General features: G+C 39.1%; 1 protein-coding gene across 3 annotated transcripts in view; it reads right to left on the reverse strand.

The window, feature by feature from the left end:
• The window catches only part of kif13a (kinesin family member 13A), a 363,930-nt gene that overhangs the window by 24,348 nt on the left and 321,081 nt on the right, over positions 1 to 18,501 (reverse strand). For all 3 annotated transcript variants that reach the window (XM_041183792.1, XM_041183793.1, XM_041183791.1), the window contains exons 33-34: positions 13,773 to 13,925; positions 12,744 to 12,821 (exon numbers count right to left, since the gene is read on the reverse strand). In XM_041183792.1, coding sequence (XP_041039726.1) covers positions 12,744 to 12,821; positions 13,773 to 13,925 — 231 coding nt within the window. The remainder of the gene's footprint in view (positions 1 to 12,743; positions 12,822 to 13,772; positions 13,926 to 18,501) is intronic.

An 18,501-nucleotide genomic window follows, 5' to 3' on the forward strand; every position in this document is an offset into this window, starting at 1 on the left:
GAACTATATAGCATGGGAACACAACACCTGTTTCCATTACTGTCTTGCATCCCTCACTACTTTGATGGTTTCTAAAATGGCCACAATTTATGCTGTCTACACTTGTTCAATGATGCCCAGATCATTATTCAGTGCAGTGACTGATATAGGAATAGATCTACTATAAATAGCATCAGCCACCAAGTCAAGAAAGCAATACATAAGGCACATTAGTGTATGAAATTAAAAGGCTTTAGCTCTGGTCATTAGAAAAATTCAATCTGCTGCCTGTCTGCTGCTAACTTTTGCCCACTGCAATGTACATGCATGCATGCTGATGTCAGGTACTATTTTTCATACCTTTCACAGCAACACCTCCAGACCAAGGTTTGCAAAAAGCCAGTCTTGCCTTACTTCCCGCTGACCTCTGCTTTCAGTTTCTTCAGTTCCCCCAGTAAGAGCTTTCATCAATGGTTTGAAAATGTTCAACAGGAGCTGGGTCATTGAAGGTATTTTGGTTGGGGAGAAGGGAAAATAGGCTGGACGTGAGGGCTATTTCTCAACAGGTGACTTTGAAACATCCTGCTGTTAGTTGAAGTTGTTGCCAGGATAATTAGGATGATTTCAATGGAGCTTCTTGTACATACATATAGATATAGTCTGTCATTCATTTCTCCTGAGAAAGGTTAATCAATCTGTGTCGCAATGAATTTTTTAGCCCCTGGTACTTGGGAGGAACTCTTGGCTGGAGGGTGGAGCTGGTTACCACCTTGCCTACAAATTAGTTACTTTCAATATTATTCCGCTTAGTCAGCATACTTATGGGCCATCACCATCCTTGCGTTACCAACAAGATTATCTGGAAATGATAGGTAGCATCTTACTTCAGAATTATGATTATAATTTCATCTGTTTTCTTCAGTGGTAGAGTTATTATGAAATTAGCCACTTGTGTGTAGAACTCCAGTCAGTCAGCTACGCACGTAGAACATCATAGGTAACTGAGAAAGCTCTCGTTTTAGATTATCTTACTCAACCAAAAAGTTACTAAAATTGTATTAGATCCATAAAGTACCTCCAGAAATAAACTGAACTGTAGCTCCATGAGTACAAAATTTCATTTCCATTCACAGATTAACACAAATTAGCTGTCCAAGATAAAAATTAACAGGGTTTCATTCACTTTTACTTCCACTCATGTCACCAAAATCAGATGTTAACTTCTGCAATCCTCTCCTGTACACGTTTTACATATTGGTGGTCATTAGGAACCTGGAATAGTTCCTAACCACTGAACAGAGTTGTAATTTCATTGCACTGATGCGATGTTGAATGGTCACTTGCTACAATAATTGCATGGTCATCTCCCTTTTCTGGTTTGACAAGATTCCCAGTCATTAGAATGATATTGAACTTCAGCTGTATATTTTAACCAGGGTGCACACAATTTATTTCCATCTTGGGGAGATGCAAACTACTCAGTGCGGCTGACAAACCGCATCAGTTTCAAAATAATATCACTTTGTGTAGGTCAGATATCTTTTATTAGCCTTCCAGTTACACAGTTGATCTTTGAGAATATTCTGATAATCTTGCATAACACTTTTACCATTGTGGAATCATAATGGATGTGAGTACAGGCGCGAGACATGGCAACACCATAGGCTTGTTGTACAATTCCATCCAGCAAGGTTCCACAGTAGGATTGAATCCACACAGAATTACACTACTCTTGGTAAAAGAAATTATATTTGGTAACTAGTTGGTACCCCCATTAAATATTCCAAATTCATAAACTTAGTGTTTGCTTATTCTAAACAATGCATGGCTGGAGTAATTGCAAATAGACTGCTGATTGAATAATAATTTGAACTAATCCATATTTAGCTAATACCAAGGCTTTCTCTTACTGTAGATCAACTCCAGTTCTTGATTAAATTGCTCAGTACATCAAACAGCAGACAACTTGGGCTTCATCTCATGGTCAAGGCATTCCTGGTTAGGTTGCTAATTCTTATTAGTGTTTTTAATGTTGATGTTTACTGTTGATCTCCAACCTGATTCTACTTTATATTGAAGGTAAATCATGTCTTTTTATATTTATCCAAGGGATGTAGGTATCATTGGCAAGGCCAACATTTACTGTATATCTCTAAATGCCCTTTATACCAGGCTTAACACTTACTGCCAATATTTTCACACAGCATTTTTCTTTAACAGGCACTTATCCTTTTGACATAAGCCCAGGCCAAACTCTTCCTACTTTTCTATAGAGACTCACACCAAGGCACCAATATGATCAAAAAATTAAGTTATCAAATATTAATTCATCAGGGCATAGGGTTAATGACATCGAGGCTTCCTACATTAACCAGCAGTCTATTTATTCCAGCTATTTCCACTAATTGTTCACTGCAAACTGTCACTGTCCAGGGCCTACCCCATTTTTGCATATTACATCAATAACTTAAGTAAATTCCTCATTACTGGGGCTGGCTAAATATTGAAATTTTTCAGGGAAATGAGGCTGGTTAGCTCTTAGTTTTGAAGTATTTTCTATGTATAAATACTTTCTACATTTTCTTTGGATAGGGCTTTTCTCTTCTTAAAATGTTATGTATGTAATTTGCCCCCGGATCATGAGTTTTATTTGTCCAAGTGCTGGAAGCTGGAAAACAATGGCTTGTCTGTTATAAAAGGTTGTCTTTTTGACTTGCACGTTTTAAATGTATGTCCTTCCTGTCCGCAAAAGTGACATATACAAAACCCTTCACTGTTCAGTGATCTTGTATTTTTGCTATCCACTCTTTCTGTGAAATTGGTATCACTTCTGTAAGGTTTAGATACAGTGGATGGTGTTGCATTGCCTCCATGGCTCATCATAAACTGTAATTTCTCCATTCTCTGTAGTCTCTCCATCTGATCCTTCTGATGCAAAGCAAGTTGCTTCACTAATGTAGTAAGCTCAAGCAGAGCAGGGTCTTGTACGGAACCAACAAGCTGTGGAGGATCTCCAAAGCTTTCTTGACCACTTTGCACAGACATGGACTGAACCTGGTCATGAACTTTGACTGGCTTTCTGGATTGTCTAGAGGACACCTTATTTTCACACTGTAGCTGTTTCAGCTTAGTTTGCTGTCCCTTGAACGTTACCAACTTTGGTTTTATTGGTGGAGGCTTCTGATGAGTCTCTTGATCAAGTCCAACATTCATGAATTGTGGTTGAATTTTGAAATCCTTGCGTATGGAAGCACTCCGTTTACTTGCTCTTGCTTTAAAAGTTCTTAACACTGCCCCCACTGCATAGTTGGGCTTGACATCATATGACTGCTGAAAATTTTGAAAGAAACCAATTGCAGGATCTGGTGAGAGTCGAGAGCTCCCATATTCTGCTCTGAGTTTCTCAAAGGCTCTCTCAGGAGTCTGGTCCTTTAGTGGCAAATTAAGAACAAGCATTTTTGCTCTTCCCTTAAGGCGGTGCACAACAAGTTCAAACTGGAACGTGGCAGGCACTTCACGGACAGCCAGTAATTGCTGCATATCCTTTATCCAGTCTTCCACGTCAATCCTACAGTCTAGACTTCCAGTGAACTCAGGTACACTCACTAATTGGTGAGATGTAGTCGTAGAATGATACATGGTCAAAGGTAATAAATCAGATTGACATCTGGGCACAGGACAGGAATGGACAGGAGAAATGGAATGATTGTCCATTACTGGTGACCTCCAGTGGACTTCAGTTAAGTGGCTGCTTGCCTCCATCGGTTCAGCAAGCTTCTTTTTCTGAGGAATAGATATGAGCAACAGCATTCAACTGTATGACTTTGGATATCTGGCTTTTTGTTTTGGGTTTCCATGCTATGTTAACTGATTTCTGCTGCATTAAGCAATTGCAAACACTTGGCAAAACACACTATAGCTGATTTCATTAAAAGTCAATTAAGTAGGTTTAATTTTGCCCTGCTCTATCCTATCTTAATCTAGACAGGAAAGCCATCTGGATCGCATTCCTATTCGTAACTTCTGTCTCTTATGCTGATCTCAATTTTTATATTACTCGTTGCTAGAACAGTGCCCAATAGTTTGGCCACATAGGAACAGAAGGAGGCCATTTAGCTCCTCAAAACCATTTGGTCATTCAAGGAAATTAAGGCTGACCTGTGACCCAACTTCATATGCCCGCCTTTGCCTTCTTCAGATTTACAACTGATCTAGCATCAATTGCCATTTGTGGAAGAGTGCTCCAAACTTGTACCACACTTTGTGTGTGGAACTGTTTCAAATTACACTCCTGAAAGGTCTGGCTCTATTTTTACACTATGCTGCCTAGTTCTTGACTCACTAACCAGCAGAAATAGTTTCGCTTTTTCTGACCTAGCTATTCCTACTAATATCTTGAAAACTTCAATCAAATTGCCACTTAATCTTCTGAATTCCTAGAAATACAACCCTGGTTTGTATAATCTCCCTTAATTTGATTCTTGGAGCCTGGGTATTAAGCTAGTAAACACTATGCAGCGCTTCATTCAAGGCTAATATATCCAGAAATACTCTCTGTACTCTAGAGGTAGTCTAACCAAGGCTTTATATAGCAGAGGCGTGATTTCTACCTCCTTGTATTCTGGTCCTCTAAATATCAAGGCCAACGTTCCATCCACCTTTTTGATTACCTTTTGTACCTATTTAAGGTACTTTAAAGATTATGCACCTTGAACCACAAACAAATTTTGATCTCTACTGTTTCTTGCTTTTCTCCATTTGCAAAATACTCAGTTTTATTCTTTTTAGGTCCAACTCACATTTTCAAACATTGAAATCCATTTGCTACAGTTTTACCATTCACTCAATCAATATCTCTTTATAATTTTATGATTCTACACAGTTTACAATACTGCTCATCTTTGTGTCATTGTTAAATTTAGATATGTGGCTTTCAATTCCATCATCTGAGTTATGGATAAATATGGTGAATAGTTGAGGCCTCAACACAGATCCTTGAGGGAGACTACTAGTCACATCCTGCCAATTAGAGTACCTACCCATTATCCATACTGTCTCTTTTGCAGGACCAATTTCCTAACTAGAGCAATAATTTGCTTTTATTTCCTTGAGCTTCAACTTTACCTTATAGTCTCTTATGAGGAACCTTATCAAATGCTTTCTAGAAGCCCATAAAAATAACATTCGTAAAGGTGGAGGGGTAGCATTCTTGATCAAGGATGGCATTGGTGCAACAGGTAGAGATGACTTTTGTTCAGGAGATCAGGATGTTGAATCAGTTTGGGTGGAGAGGAGGAATAGTTAGGGGAAAGAAGTCACTAGTGGGAGTCGTCTACAGGCACCCTAACAGTAACCACAATGTAGGACAAAGTATACAAGAAGAAATATTGAGTGCTTGTGATAAAGGGACGACAATAATCATGGGTGATTTTAATCTACATATGAACCAGAAAAATCAAATTGGCAGTAGTAGCCTGGATGAGGAATTCATAGAATGCTTTTGAGATAGTTTTTTTTTAGAGCAGCACATTCTGGAACCAATCAGAAAGCAGGTTATGTTAGACTTGGTATTTTGTAATGTGACAGAATAAATTAATGACCTCAGAGTGAAGACACCCCTAGGTAGCAGCAATCAATTGAATTTAAATCCAGTTTGAAAGGGAGAAGAGTGGGTCTAACACTAGTATTTTAAACTTAAATAAGGGCAACTTTGTGGGCATGAAAACTGAGCGAGCTGAAGTGAACTGGGATACTAGTCTAGAGGTCAGATCAATAGAGGAGCAGTGGCAGACATTTAAAGGGATATTTCAGAATACCCACAATAAGTATATTCCTACTATAAAGAAAAATTCTAAGGGGAGGACCAACCGTCCATGGTTAACTAAAGAAGTTAAGGAAAGCACCAAACTTGAGGAAAAATCACATAACCATGCAAAGATAAGTGGCAGGTCAAGTGACTGGTCAGAATATAAAGAACAGCAGAGAATGACTAAAAGGTTAATCCAGAGAAAGAAATTAGAGTATGAGAGGAAGCTAGCTAGAAATGTAAAAATGGGTAGCAAGAGTTTCTACAGATCTTTAAAAAGGAAAAGAATAAGTAAAGTGAATGTTGGTTCTCTAAAGAGTGACAATGGAGAGTTAATTGTAGATAATAAGGAAACGGCAGATAAAATGAACAAATATTTTGCTTTTGTTTTCACGATAGAAGATACAAGAAAATTCCAGTAGTTGCTGTAAATTAGGAAGTGGAAGGGAGAGGGGAACTTGGTGAAATTACAATCACTCGGGAACTGATAGGAGCTGCGGGCTGATAAAAATCTCCTGGGCCTGATGGACTTCATCCTAGGGTCTTAAAAGAGGTGGCTAATGAGGCAGTACATGTATTAGTGTTAATTTTCCAAAATTCCCTAGATTCTGAAAAGGTTCCATCAGATTGGAAAAGAGCAAATATAACCCCTTTATTGAAGAGAGGGAGGCAGAAGACCAGGAAACTACAGGCCAATTAGCTTGACATCTGTCAGGGGAACGTGTTAGAAAAGATCATCAAGTCGGTTATAGCTGGGCACTTAGAGAAACTCAAGGTAATTGGGAAGAGTCAGCATGGTTTTGTGAAGGGGAAATAATGCTCAGCCAATTTATTGGAGCTCTTTGAAGGAGTAACACGCACTGTGGATAAAGGGGAGCCTGTAGATGTACTGTACTTAGATTTCCAGAGGCATTCGATAAGTGCCACATCAAAGGTTATTGTGGAAAATAAAAGCTCATGGTCTAGGGGGTAACATATTAGCATGGGTAGAAGATTGGTTGGCTGGCAGAAAGCAGAGTATGCATAAACCAGTCTTTTTCTGATTGGCAAGATGTGACGAATGGAGTCCCGCAGGGGTCTGTGCTGGGGCCTCAACTTTTTACAACTTATATCAATGACTAGTAGCTAAACCAGTAGCTAAATTTACAGATGACACAAAGATAGCTAAGAAAGTATGTTGCAAAGAGGACATAAGGCGGTTGCAGATAGATGTAGATAGGTTGAGTGAGTGGGCAAAATTCTGGCAGACAGGAGTATAATGTGGGAAAATGTGAAGTTGTTTACTTTGGCAGGAAGAATTAAAAGCAGAGTATTTAAATAGAGAATGGCTGCAAAATTCCAAGGTATGGAGAGATCTAGGTGTTCCAGTGCATGAATCACAAAATGTTAGTATGCAGGTACAGCAAGTAATTAAGATGGCTAATGGAATGAATTTGTTATGAGAGGAATTGAACATAAAAGTAAGGATGTTATGCTTCAGTTGTACAGGGCAATGGTGAGACTACATCTTGAAAATTATTTGCAGTTTTGGTCTCCATATTTAAAGAAGGATATAAATGCATTGGAAGCAGTTCAGAGGAGGTTTGCTAGATTGATATCTGAAATGAGCAGGTTGTCTTAGGAGGATAGGTTGGACAGGCTGGGCTTGTTTTCACTGGAGTTCAGAAAAGTGAGGGTTAATTTGATTGAAGTATATAAGATCCTGAATGGTATTGTCAAGGTGGACTTGGAAAGGATGTTTCCTCTTGTGGGTGAGTCCAGAACTAGGGGGCAGAGTTTTAAAATTAGGGGTCGCCCTTTTAGGACAGAAATGAGGAGAAATTTTTTTCTCTCACAGGATTGTGCAACTTTGGAACTCTGCCTCAGAAGACAGTGGAAGTGGAGTCATTGGATATTTTTAAGGCAGAGGTAGATAGATCTTTGCTCGGAATCAAAAGGTTATCGGCATAGATGGGAATGTGGAATTCGAAATACAAATAGATCAGCCACAAACTTATTGAATGGCGGAGTGGGCTTGAGGGGTCGAATGGCCTACTTCTGCTCCTATTTCCTATGTTTGTACATTCTATGGTCTACTGCTTTAGTCAATTCTTCAAAAAAAATCAATCAGGTTCATCAGGCATGACCAACCCTTTAAAAAAAAAAAATCCATCCATGTTCCCTCTGACTAACTGAAAATTTTCAGATTTCAAACACCCTACCCTTAATTATAGATTCAAATAATTTCCTGACAACAGATACCAGGCTCATTGGACTGTAGTTCCCTGGCTCCCCTCAATCACCATTCTTAAAAAGGCAAGTAACGTGCAATTTTCCAGTCAAAGTGAACCATAATGGAGATAGCTTTGAAAGATTACAGCTTGGGCAACTGCAATGTTCTCACTTCTTTTAAATTTCTCAGGTGGAAACCATCTGGTCCTGGGGTTTTGTCACTCTCTCTTGTAATTATTTTCTTCATTACTGTTATTTTGATAATGTTCATTTTGGCGAGTCCCTGCCCCGATTCAATATTAGTTTCCTTGAGATTTTTAGCATGCTGAGCTCTTTCCTTACTGTAACTGCTGACACAAAGTAATTATTCAATATGTCCATCATTTTCCTTATTTTCATTGATAATATCACTTATCAGTTGCCAAGGGGCTCACATCGCTCCTCTTTTTCTGAATATAATTGTAAAAGTTTGCGTGTTAATTTTGATATTTCTTGCAAGTTTTTTTTCCCCCAAAATACCTTATCGCAGCTATTATCTGTTTTGTCACGTGTTGCTTTTTTATATATATCTTTCCCATTCACCAAGATCTGTGCTGTTGTTTGCATTTGTGAATGCCTTTTCCTTTAGTTTTATTTTGTCTCTTACCATTTTCATCATTATGATCATATTTTTGAAAAGTGAAGCTCTTGTTCCTTAGGGGTATAAACTAGTTCTGTATCATATTAAATTCTTTTCTCAACACTTCCTACCAATCTTGTCATTTTAATCATTAACAGGCTTGCCTAGTTTAGTGCGGACAGTCACTGTCTCACGGCATTGAAGTCAGCCTTACATAAATCTGGAACCCTATTGCATTTCTCCCTTTCAAACACTATGTTGAATTCAATCAGGTTATGATCACTATTAGATAAATGTTAGCATACCATTGGACTGTTAACTAAATATGACTCATTGAGCAGAATTTTATGGCCCCTCCCACCGACAGGATCAACCGGTCCCACCAAAGGCAATGGAGTTTTGAACAGCTCACCATATTATACGGCCCATAAAATTCTGCCCATCGTTTGTTATTAAACCTAATATGGCATGTTTTGTTGATCATAGAAAAACTATTCTAGCTTACTCATGAAATACCTTTTTGACATGCACTGGTTTTGTTTTCCCAATTTAAATTGAAAGTTAGAATCTCTCATTGAAACCACCTTGCCTTGCCCACATATTTGTCTATAATCCCTTCAATTGTGCAACCTACCACTTCAGAGCTGCTACCAGGGAGGTCTATACACAATTCCAGTTGCAGTTTTGAATCCTTTTCCATTTCTTAATTCCGCCCCAAAAATCTTCACTACTTACCTCTTATTATAGTCCTCTTATGCTTGAAGCAATTTTATCCTTAATAACAAAGGCTCCTCCTCCCTCTCTACAACCTTCTCTGTTTTTCCTGTAGACCTTTTAATCTGGTGTATTTAGTTCCTTGTTCTGATCATCTTGCAGCCATGTCTCAGTAATGGCTACCATGTTATACCCATCAAGTTCAATGTGCCTGGTAATTAATTCAATTTGTTCCACATTCTCTGTGCCTTTGCCTAAAGAGCATTTATTTGGCCGGACACCTTAAACTGCCCTTCAGCTCTAATATTTCACTCTCTCATTTCTTATTTCTTTCTCCTGGTTTAAATTATTTTACATCTTTTGGTTTTCTCTTTACTTGTCCTACCTAAAGCAGAATTTCTGACTTTTACTCTATTCTCTTCCCTTTCATTTGTTGTTGAACTATTATTTAAACTATCTTTTCCACCTGAGCCTGTTCACCCATTTACTCATTCAGAGGTCCTTATTATTTACCTATTTATCCTCTCTTCCAGGATCCTGGTTCCAGCCGATAAAGGTGGAGTGTTCCAACAGTTCCTTCCTGTCCCAATGCTGCATGAAATGGAAATCCCTCTTTCCTACCCAATTTCTTCAGACACATGTGTACCTCCATAATGTGATTATCTCTATGCCAATTTGCACATGTCTTGGGTAATAATTCAAGATTATAACCCTTGAGGCACAATCATTGGAAACACATATCTAAAACTTAGTTCTAAAGTTTTCCGCTTGTCTAAAAGGCATGAATGCACATGCACAAATATAATGCAAATACATATAATATTACACTGTTCACTTCAGGTCTTATCTTGCAACCTTCAAACAGCTTATTCCTTTGAGATACAGCTGCTCAGTTGTCTCTTTTTAAAAAATAGTTATTTCCTTTCAGATCCATGCAAAAAGGCAGATTTCATTAATTAATTAATTCAATCCCTATTTCTGGATCAGAAATGGAATGTAATGTCTTTTTTAAAAGTACTAATTGCCTGCCCAAACTGAGGCACATGATGGATGTGAGCTTCAAATTTATTTCCCACAAGCTTCCAATGATTGTCTTTAAGAGGCAACAGCAGTGATCATCTTTGTTAATATTCCAGTGTTGCTTTTCTTAACCTTAAAAAAGCAGCAGCTATCTCTTGTCCCAGCTCAGCAGTGAGGTAGAGGCAACAGAAGATGCCCAACAGCCTAACTAATTTATTCTTTTATATAAAACCCTCATCTTCAATCTTACAAAAAGAGCTAACTGAATATTAAACAGCTCTGAACACTTCAAAATATGCATGCAGTTATGCTTACCAGTAAGAAGCAGCTGTTTAATTTACAAACACAAACCGTGCTTGGGATGCAAGCAGCTATTTAATATATATTAGAAACCTTACAAAGGTGCTTACTTCCGACATTTCCAGCAGAGCAGGAAGGTCTAACTACAATAGGCAGTATCTTCATTAAATGTGATTTATAATGGAAATATAAAAGCAAGGACAGAATGCATAATTTTAAAATGGGAACCAAATTACATCTGCATATTGTGATCTAAAAAAATCCCCACCCACTACTCCCACTTCACCTGAATACTATACTTGTTCTTGACCCGCCAACGTGTATCACCACAGGAGCTCAACTAATCTAAAAATATTTTGCTTCACCCTTTCACCTTTTGGAAGACCCTTTTTAAACTATTTTATTTTTAATATGATCAGTTTTAACTTCTGTGTTTCACAGCAGGCTGAATTGAAAGTAATACTTTCCACATCTTTTATACGTCTTTGCTATGTTCAGTTTTCTCATATAATTTTTGAGGTGACTGATAAATAATTACAATAAATCAGTACCATAGTAGCTGCCCAAGTAAAATACTGGAATTTTGCATTAAAATGCTGGATTTTTGCATTAAAAAGAAAATGCTGGAAAATATTCAGCAGGTAAAGCAGCAACATATAGAAACAGAGTTAATATTTCAGAACTTCTGATGGAAGAGCATCACCCTGTGGGCAGTTGGTGTGGATGGTATGGATGAGCTATGAATACTGACACTTTTAATTCATATGGACCTTCATAAAACAGTGTTGATTACCTGGATGATTCATTGGTGCCATTGGGAAGCTTGCTACATGTATTCACACAAATCACCTCTACAAAGTAATCCTGCTGGGGCCAATCTAAACAAAATATCTCTGACCTCAGGTGCATGCTGTGTAGCCCAAGATGCGTGATACACTCAAACATAATAAATTGTGCTAACGTAGGCAGTTTCAGTTCACGAACAAGTGCTGGCACAGACATGATGACCTGTAGCTTCTATAGAATTAAATCAGAAAATGCTGGAAAATATTCAGCAGGTAAAGCAGCAACTGTCAAGTTAATGTTTCAGGTTGATGATCTTCCATTAGAAAATCTGAAACATTAACTCTGTTTCCTGACAGGATTACCTTGTAGAGGTGATTTGTGTGAACACAAGTAGCAAACTTCCCAAGGGCACCAATGAATCACCTAGGTGATCAACACTGTTTTGTGAAGGTCCATATCAATTAAAAGTGTCAGTATTTATAGCTCACCCATACAATCCACACCAACTGCCCACAGAGTTCAAATAGGGTTTCCATAACCTAAGACTTCATCAGAAAACCAGCAAAGGCAGGGCCCTTCAGAGTGCGAATGAGTTGAAACATTGGCATAATTGCCCCTACACCATGATAAACAAACTTGCACTTCTCTTAGTGATTCTTCCTAAGGGCATCAAAATAAACCATTGTCCAAAATCTGGTTGCATCTCGTGCTAGATATGAAGGCTTGCTAGTTAGTGAGATACCAGCCCAAAGAAACAGTTAACAAAGATGTGATATCAAAATGCTCTATTCCACTAATAAACACCCAATAATTTTTCCAATAATAAAAATCAAATAAAATGCAGAGAAATCTTTAAAACAAATCCACGGTTACATACTTATTGCCCAAAAAGCACTTGTTACCCTGCCTAACCGTTGCTACCTTTCTGCATACAAGTGCTTTAACACCTTTCCTCAGCTGCATTTTAAAAAAACCTTCTTGCAAAGTGCTCCAAATGCCAAAACTTAATTTAAATAGCAGATGCTCTGCTACAGTCTGGGAGTAGACTTTGTAGTATTTCATTACTCCCCAATTACTTGTTTTTTTAAAAATCAGAGTCTTAGCCAAAAGCGATAACTTAAAGCTTTTCTAAGTGGAACATTACATGCCAATACAGAAATTGATTTCACAAAAGTTTTTTTAAAAACCTTAAAGGATTCAAACATGCCAATTTGTTAATCACACAATCAGCCATGCAAGTGCCCCTTTTTAAACACATGGTGTCAAATCAGACAGCAGCTGATCTATGCCATTTGTTGCAATACGTACATGGTGAACATTAGGTGTGCTGACGCTCCTCTTCATGTGCCTTCCTTTTGACGAAAGTGCTTCTTTTACTGTGACTGCCTAAGACAGGAAGGCAAAAGCACAAATCAACAAAAATCTAATGAAGATTTTTTCTATCATGCCTATGAACAGTCTGGTCTCATTGTAATTAGTAAACGACAAAGCAGCTGCAGCACAATAAATGAAACCCATGGCAGGAATGCATAATAAGCTTGCTTTCAGTGTATGAAGTTACTTTGGATTAACATTGTTCATGTTTCTAGTTTTGACAAAGCACAGGGTAGAGCCCTGAATCTGATTATGCTTAGGAACATAGATAACAGTGTGCATGAACATCTCCATAAAGGGTAGAGTGCAAACCATCATTGGGCACTGAATAATTGGAACCTTGGCTGGTGAAGCCATTTTTCACAATCCAGAGACTGAACATGTGAGTGCGCACTCTTCCCAACCCCAGTAGGCAAATCACTGAATCACTAACAATGCCTGTGGGCAAAATCACACCCCATATTTTGCAAGCCAAGTGACGAAAGGAATCAGAGTTTTTACACAAAAGCTGCACTCGCAAATGGCCTATCCCTCTAGGTTTGATGCCATTGATTGGATCAATGAGTGTCTTGGGTCTAGTGATCTGAAATAAACATTCAAGGGAGTAGTACATAGGTACTCCTAACACTACAAGCTAGCTGAACATTTACCCGATCACCACTCTAAAACAATTGTTTAAAATATTTTGTATTGTATACACTGGCCAACTTCCTTACAATACCTATGAAAATACTTGTTCTATGATAGAGCCATAACTGCTGTATACATTTTGCTCTCTGAACTAGATAATAAATGTCTTTTTTAAAAAAATAGGTCTTTATGCTTATTTCTCATTATTTTGGAGGTATCGCTTCAGTACAGAAATGCTCAAATCTAAACAACACATAGATTCTTAAAATCAGGACATTTTGTTTCAGATTTCAACAGCCTAGATTTGCAGTTATTTTAAATAAAAACACTCACCTGCCTGAGTCGTTCCAGACTCAGGATATTTTCCACCTCCAGCACTCCTCTTGTGTACTTCTCAATGTAGGTTTCGCCATCACCTGAACCATCATTTTCACTCTTGGCTGCCATAAGTGCTAAAGTCTCTCGGTCCTCTGCTTCTTCAGAAGCCTGTACAGGAGGAAGAAAACTTGTCGGTGTTTTGAAAAACAGAATGCAGTGGAATTTTGTTCCAAGTGATATGCAGAAGTGTCAGCTATCATACCTCCATAACAAGGATTGAAAATTTTAGTTGAAATAACTTATTGCACCAAAAAAATTGTAGGTTAAATTTTAACCCAGGTTAAACTCAATTCATATTTAAAGAGGGGGAGGCAGTGGTATAGTGGTATTGTCACTGGACTAGTAATCCAGAGACCCAGGGTAATGCATGGCAGGTGGTAAAATTCGAATTCAATAAAAAATCTGGAACTAAAAATCTAATGATGACCATGAAACCATTGTTGATTGTCATAAAAACCCATCTTGCTTACTGATATGAGCATTCCCCTTCAGGGAAGGAAATCTGCCATCCTTACATGTGACTCAAGCAATGTGGTTGACTCTTAAATACCCTCTGAAATGGTCCAGCGATGCCGCCATCCCATGAACTAATGAAAAAAAAGTACCAATTCTACTTAAAATTTTAATTGAGGTGAAAGCTTGGACTGTTCAAGGCTTGAGTTCCAGGCTATATTAATGAGTAGTCCATGATAAAAGCCACTGAGGCTTATTATATCTGAGAAATATAGTAGGAGGTCAACCAATGTACCAATTAACAATTCTATCATTTGTCTATCAATTACACAGCAGCTGCTAGAAACCAAATCAAAGTTACAATTTTTCCTGTATATTTCTAAGTGCCACCAGTGGCTATTGCCTCCCAAGTCAGAAAATTATGGGTTCAAGTCAAACTCCAGAGATTTGATTACAAAAATCAAGGACAAAAACACTGAGGAAATGCTGGACTGTTGGAGGTATAGGCTTTCAGTTGAGACGTTAAAGCAAGGCTATGCCGGCTTTCCAAAATGGGTGTAAAAGATCCCAAGCATCATTACAAAGAAGAGCAAGAGGACTTATCCCCAGTGGCCTGGCCAATATTTATCCTTTAATAAGCATCACCAAAAAGCAGATTACGGATTACACTGCTGCCCGTGGAAGCTTGTTCTACCCAAATTGTCTGCTGCGTTTCCTATATAACACCAGTGCCTATGCTTCAAGTTAGCTTGCGAACATCCTGAGGTCACAAAAGGCGCTATATAAATGTGTGTTTCTTTTTTCAACCACCATCAGAGGGCAGCCATAGAGCTGAAAATTTTTTTAGTAAGTAAAAACTAGTTTGCGGCTTCTCATCTGAATAATTATTCAATTTAAAATTGAAATTATTCAGAAGTTTGTTTTAATACTATAATTTTCTTCCACAATTGCTCTTCTTTCGAAAGTGGTGACTCACACCGAGTTTACCACCTCTGGCTGAACTTATTCCGGGAGGCGTCAGCAGAAGTGATGTCATGGGAAGGCAGCAGTGTGGCGCGTTTGGGTGGCATCTCTGGGGAGCATGCAGGAGAAATTGTTTAATGAAGAATTTAAGATCCAATGCAAACAATGAATCATTTACTTTCTCATTGATATGTTTCATTCATTATTTTTTCATTGTATGCGAACATAAAAAATAAAAAAAGTTAGGATGCTTCCTAATGTTTGCTCTGCCTGTTGTATTTTTCCCAAATACAAGATCATGCAGTGTCCTTCTGGGTTGGGCTGGTGGGTTTGTTCTGAGGGACAGATCTCTGTGCCATTTGGTTAGCAGCAACTCCTCAGCCCGCTCTTTGAGCTTTTTAGCACAGGTCAAAGGTCACCAAGGAGAGCTAATACTCTGCCAGACTACTTGGAGCTTGCAGAGTCACCTGGAGCAATGCACCCGCTGGGAGGGGGAGACCCCCATCACCGACACTTACCTGGCTTTTTGCCTGGAAAAGCTGGGATAATCACCAATTGCCAGCGGTTTCCTCTTGGTCTCCTGGTACAAGACTCCAGGCTGGAGGTGAATTATGGACTTTGAAGGAGTTTTGGGGGGGGGGTTATAAATTGCTCCAGACTTCTGATCTCAATTGCCGACCATGGGGTCTAGGAGATCCTCATGTCTCCAGATTAGCTCCTCCAGGGAAGGAGGAGCACATCATTCGACCCCGCAGGGAGTCTCTTCAGGAAACTGGTTCCTCTGTGATCTCGCTTTTGATTGGGCTGTGCTGCATTGGATGTGATGTCACCACTTGGCAATGCCTCACGTTGATGGGAGCTGTAGTTTCTTTCCCCTTCTTGGTTGATGCTGATGTCGAATTATGGGACTGATTTGTTTAAAATATTGTTTTAAAATCTCCCAGAATGTTTTCTTTGGCCACTAGAAGATTGATACTGATTCTGGTGGACTCCCAGCCATTCCAGGAGGGTTGGTAACCCCAAATGAGGTCCTGCCCCTCAAGTGTCAGTCACATTTGATTACCATATTCAAGCATCCATTATTTACACATAGCAATGGTAGCAACCTACTCAACAATAGGTGGCATCACAGCAAAGTGAGATGTATATACACACACACATACACCTGGACCAAGATATCAATTTTTATTAGAATCTTTGCCAATGAAAAAGATTCCAATTAAAACCTCTATCAGTTACTCAGATGACCTGTTTGAATTGTACCACTGGAAGAATCTTTAGCCATGCAGTGACCTGCGTAGAATAGAGGCCTTACAAGTTACATGTGTCTGCTTTTCAGGATGAAAGCATTATGGGTTCACAACAGCTCAATTAGTTTGTTAAACCTCTGCACTTTTAATTGGAGAACAATTTTGCACTTAGTTTACTTTAGACTTATGTAGAACAATGGGTTCATGGATATGTTCATGAGACTATGATGATATTAATGATGTAGCTACAACATCAGTAGTCAGATTACTGAGAAGCTCCAAGAGAGCTCAGAGCAGAACAGTCTGTGCCCTGAATACGATGGGCTTACCATAATGGCTTTGTAAATAATTCTTAATAACTTATTTGAAGTTAAACTATACTGACTATCTCAAGTCTTTCAGAGAGAAGCAAAGCCTCATCATGATTTGGCAAGACTAAAAAGCATGGTATTAGTAAAATCTCACTAATGCTCAGCAATGACTTCAATAAGACATCGAAACTTGATGGTAGCAGTGAAGGCTAGAGCCTAGCAAATTGCAGCCACAGATCAGCAACCCATGAGTGACGACCAGTGAAAGAAGCAAATTGACTTTGTAGAGACGAAGATCAGACCCAAAAAGTACTGTAGTGAGGGGACAGCAAAAGGCACATGATGCCACTGAGCAGCCACTAATCCTTCCACAGCCTTTCTAACACATCGAAGGTCCACAGCAAGGACAGCGACGGGAGCTCTGCAAGAGACAGTTCAAAAGGTACTGAATGGCTTTGCGGTTACATGAGAAACATCAGAAACACTAGGTCTGTACACCTTTATATGCAGTGGGGCCCATAGTTGGCGCTGGAAGCAGTTCAGAGAAGGTTTACCAGAATACTACCTAGAATGAGTTGTCTTATGAGGAATGGTTGGACAGGCTAGGCTTGTACCCGCTGAAGTTTAGAAGAGTAAGAGGCAATTTGATTGAAACACATAAGATCCTGAGTAGTCTTGACAGGGTGGATGTAGGGAGGCTGTTTCCTCTTGGGGGAGAATCTAGAACTGGGGTCACTGTTTAAAAATAAGGGTCAGCCATTTAAAATGGAGATGGGGCGAAATTTCTTCTCTCAGAGGGTTGAGAGTCTTTGGAACTCTTCCTGAAAAGGCAGTGGAAGCAGAATCTTTGAATATTTTTAAGGCAAAGGTGGATAGGTTCTTGGTAAGCAAGGGGGTGATAGGTTATTGAGGGTAGGGGGGATGCAGATTTCAAGTTACTATCAGATCAGCCATGATATTATTAAATGGTGGAGCAGGCTCGAGGGGCCAAATGGCCTACTCCTGCTCCTTGCCTTCGTATGATGTCCTGGAGTGCCAAGACATTAAGGAAGCCTCAGCATCCTTTGATGAGGTTGTGGGAGCCTTTGAAAAATACTTCAGCCCCTTAAAGGATTTCATTATACAAACAGCGAAATTCAATCAGAGGAGCCAAAGACAAGAGGGAATCCATTGATTCCTTCATTAATGATTTATATTGATTGGCAAGTACTTGCAGCTATGGAGCCCTAAAACACAAATTAATTTGCAGCTGCATTGCTGATGGCATGCGCAACAACGAGCTGTTGGAATTTTTGCAATATAAACAGAATTTGACCTTAGAGAAGGCCGAAGAGATTGCAAGGCAGGCCAAGTTGCAACGTTAAAATTGGGATGACATTGGGAGGGGTCGGCCCAGTACTTAGGCCTAAATGTTGGGAGCATCACCACCAAAAAAGCCCGCCAAAACTATCGAAGCAGCCTGGAGAACTCTTCCATCTACATTCAAATGCTCCAGATGTGCTGCTAACACACAACACCGCCATGAAGGCTGCCCAGCAGGGGGAGCTGAATGTTTTCTCTGTGGCAGGACTAGTCATTTAAACAGTTTCGTAAATCAAGAACAGCATTCAAGAGCAGAAAATCAAAACATGTTTCCAACCAATTTGAAGTCCAAGAAATAGGAGATGTATCATTCCAACCTGATGATTTCCTAGGAGAGATGAAAGA

The sequence above is a fragment of the Carcharodon carcharias genome, chromosome 3, assembly GCF_017639515.1.
Source record: "Carcharodon carcharias isolate sCarCar2 chromosome 3, sCarCar2.pri, whole genome shotgun sequence".
Lineage (NCBI taxonomy): Eukaryota > Metazoa > Chordata > Chondrichthyes > Lamniformes > Lamnidae > Carcharodon > Carcharodon carcharias.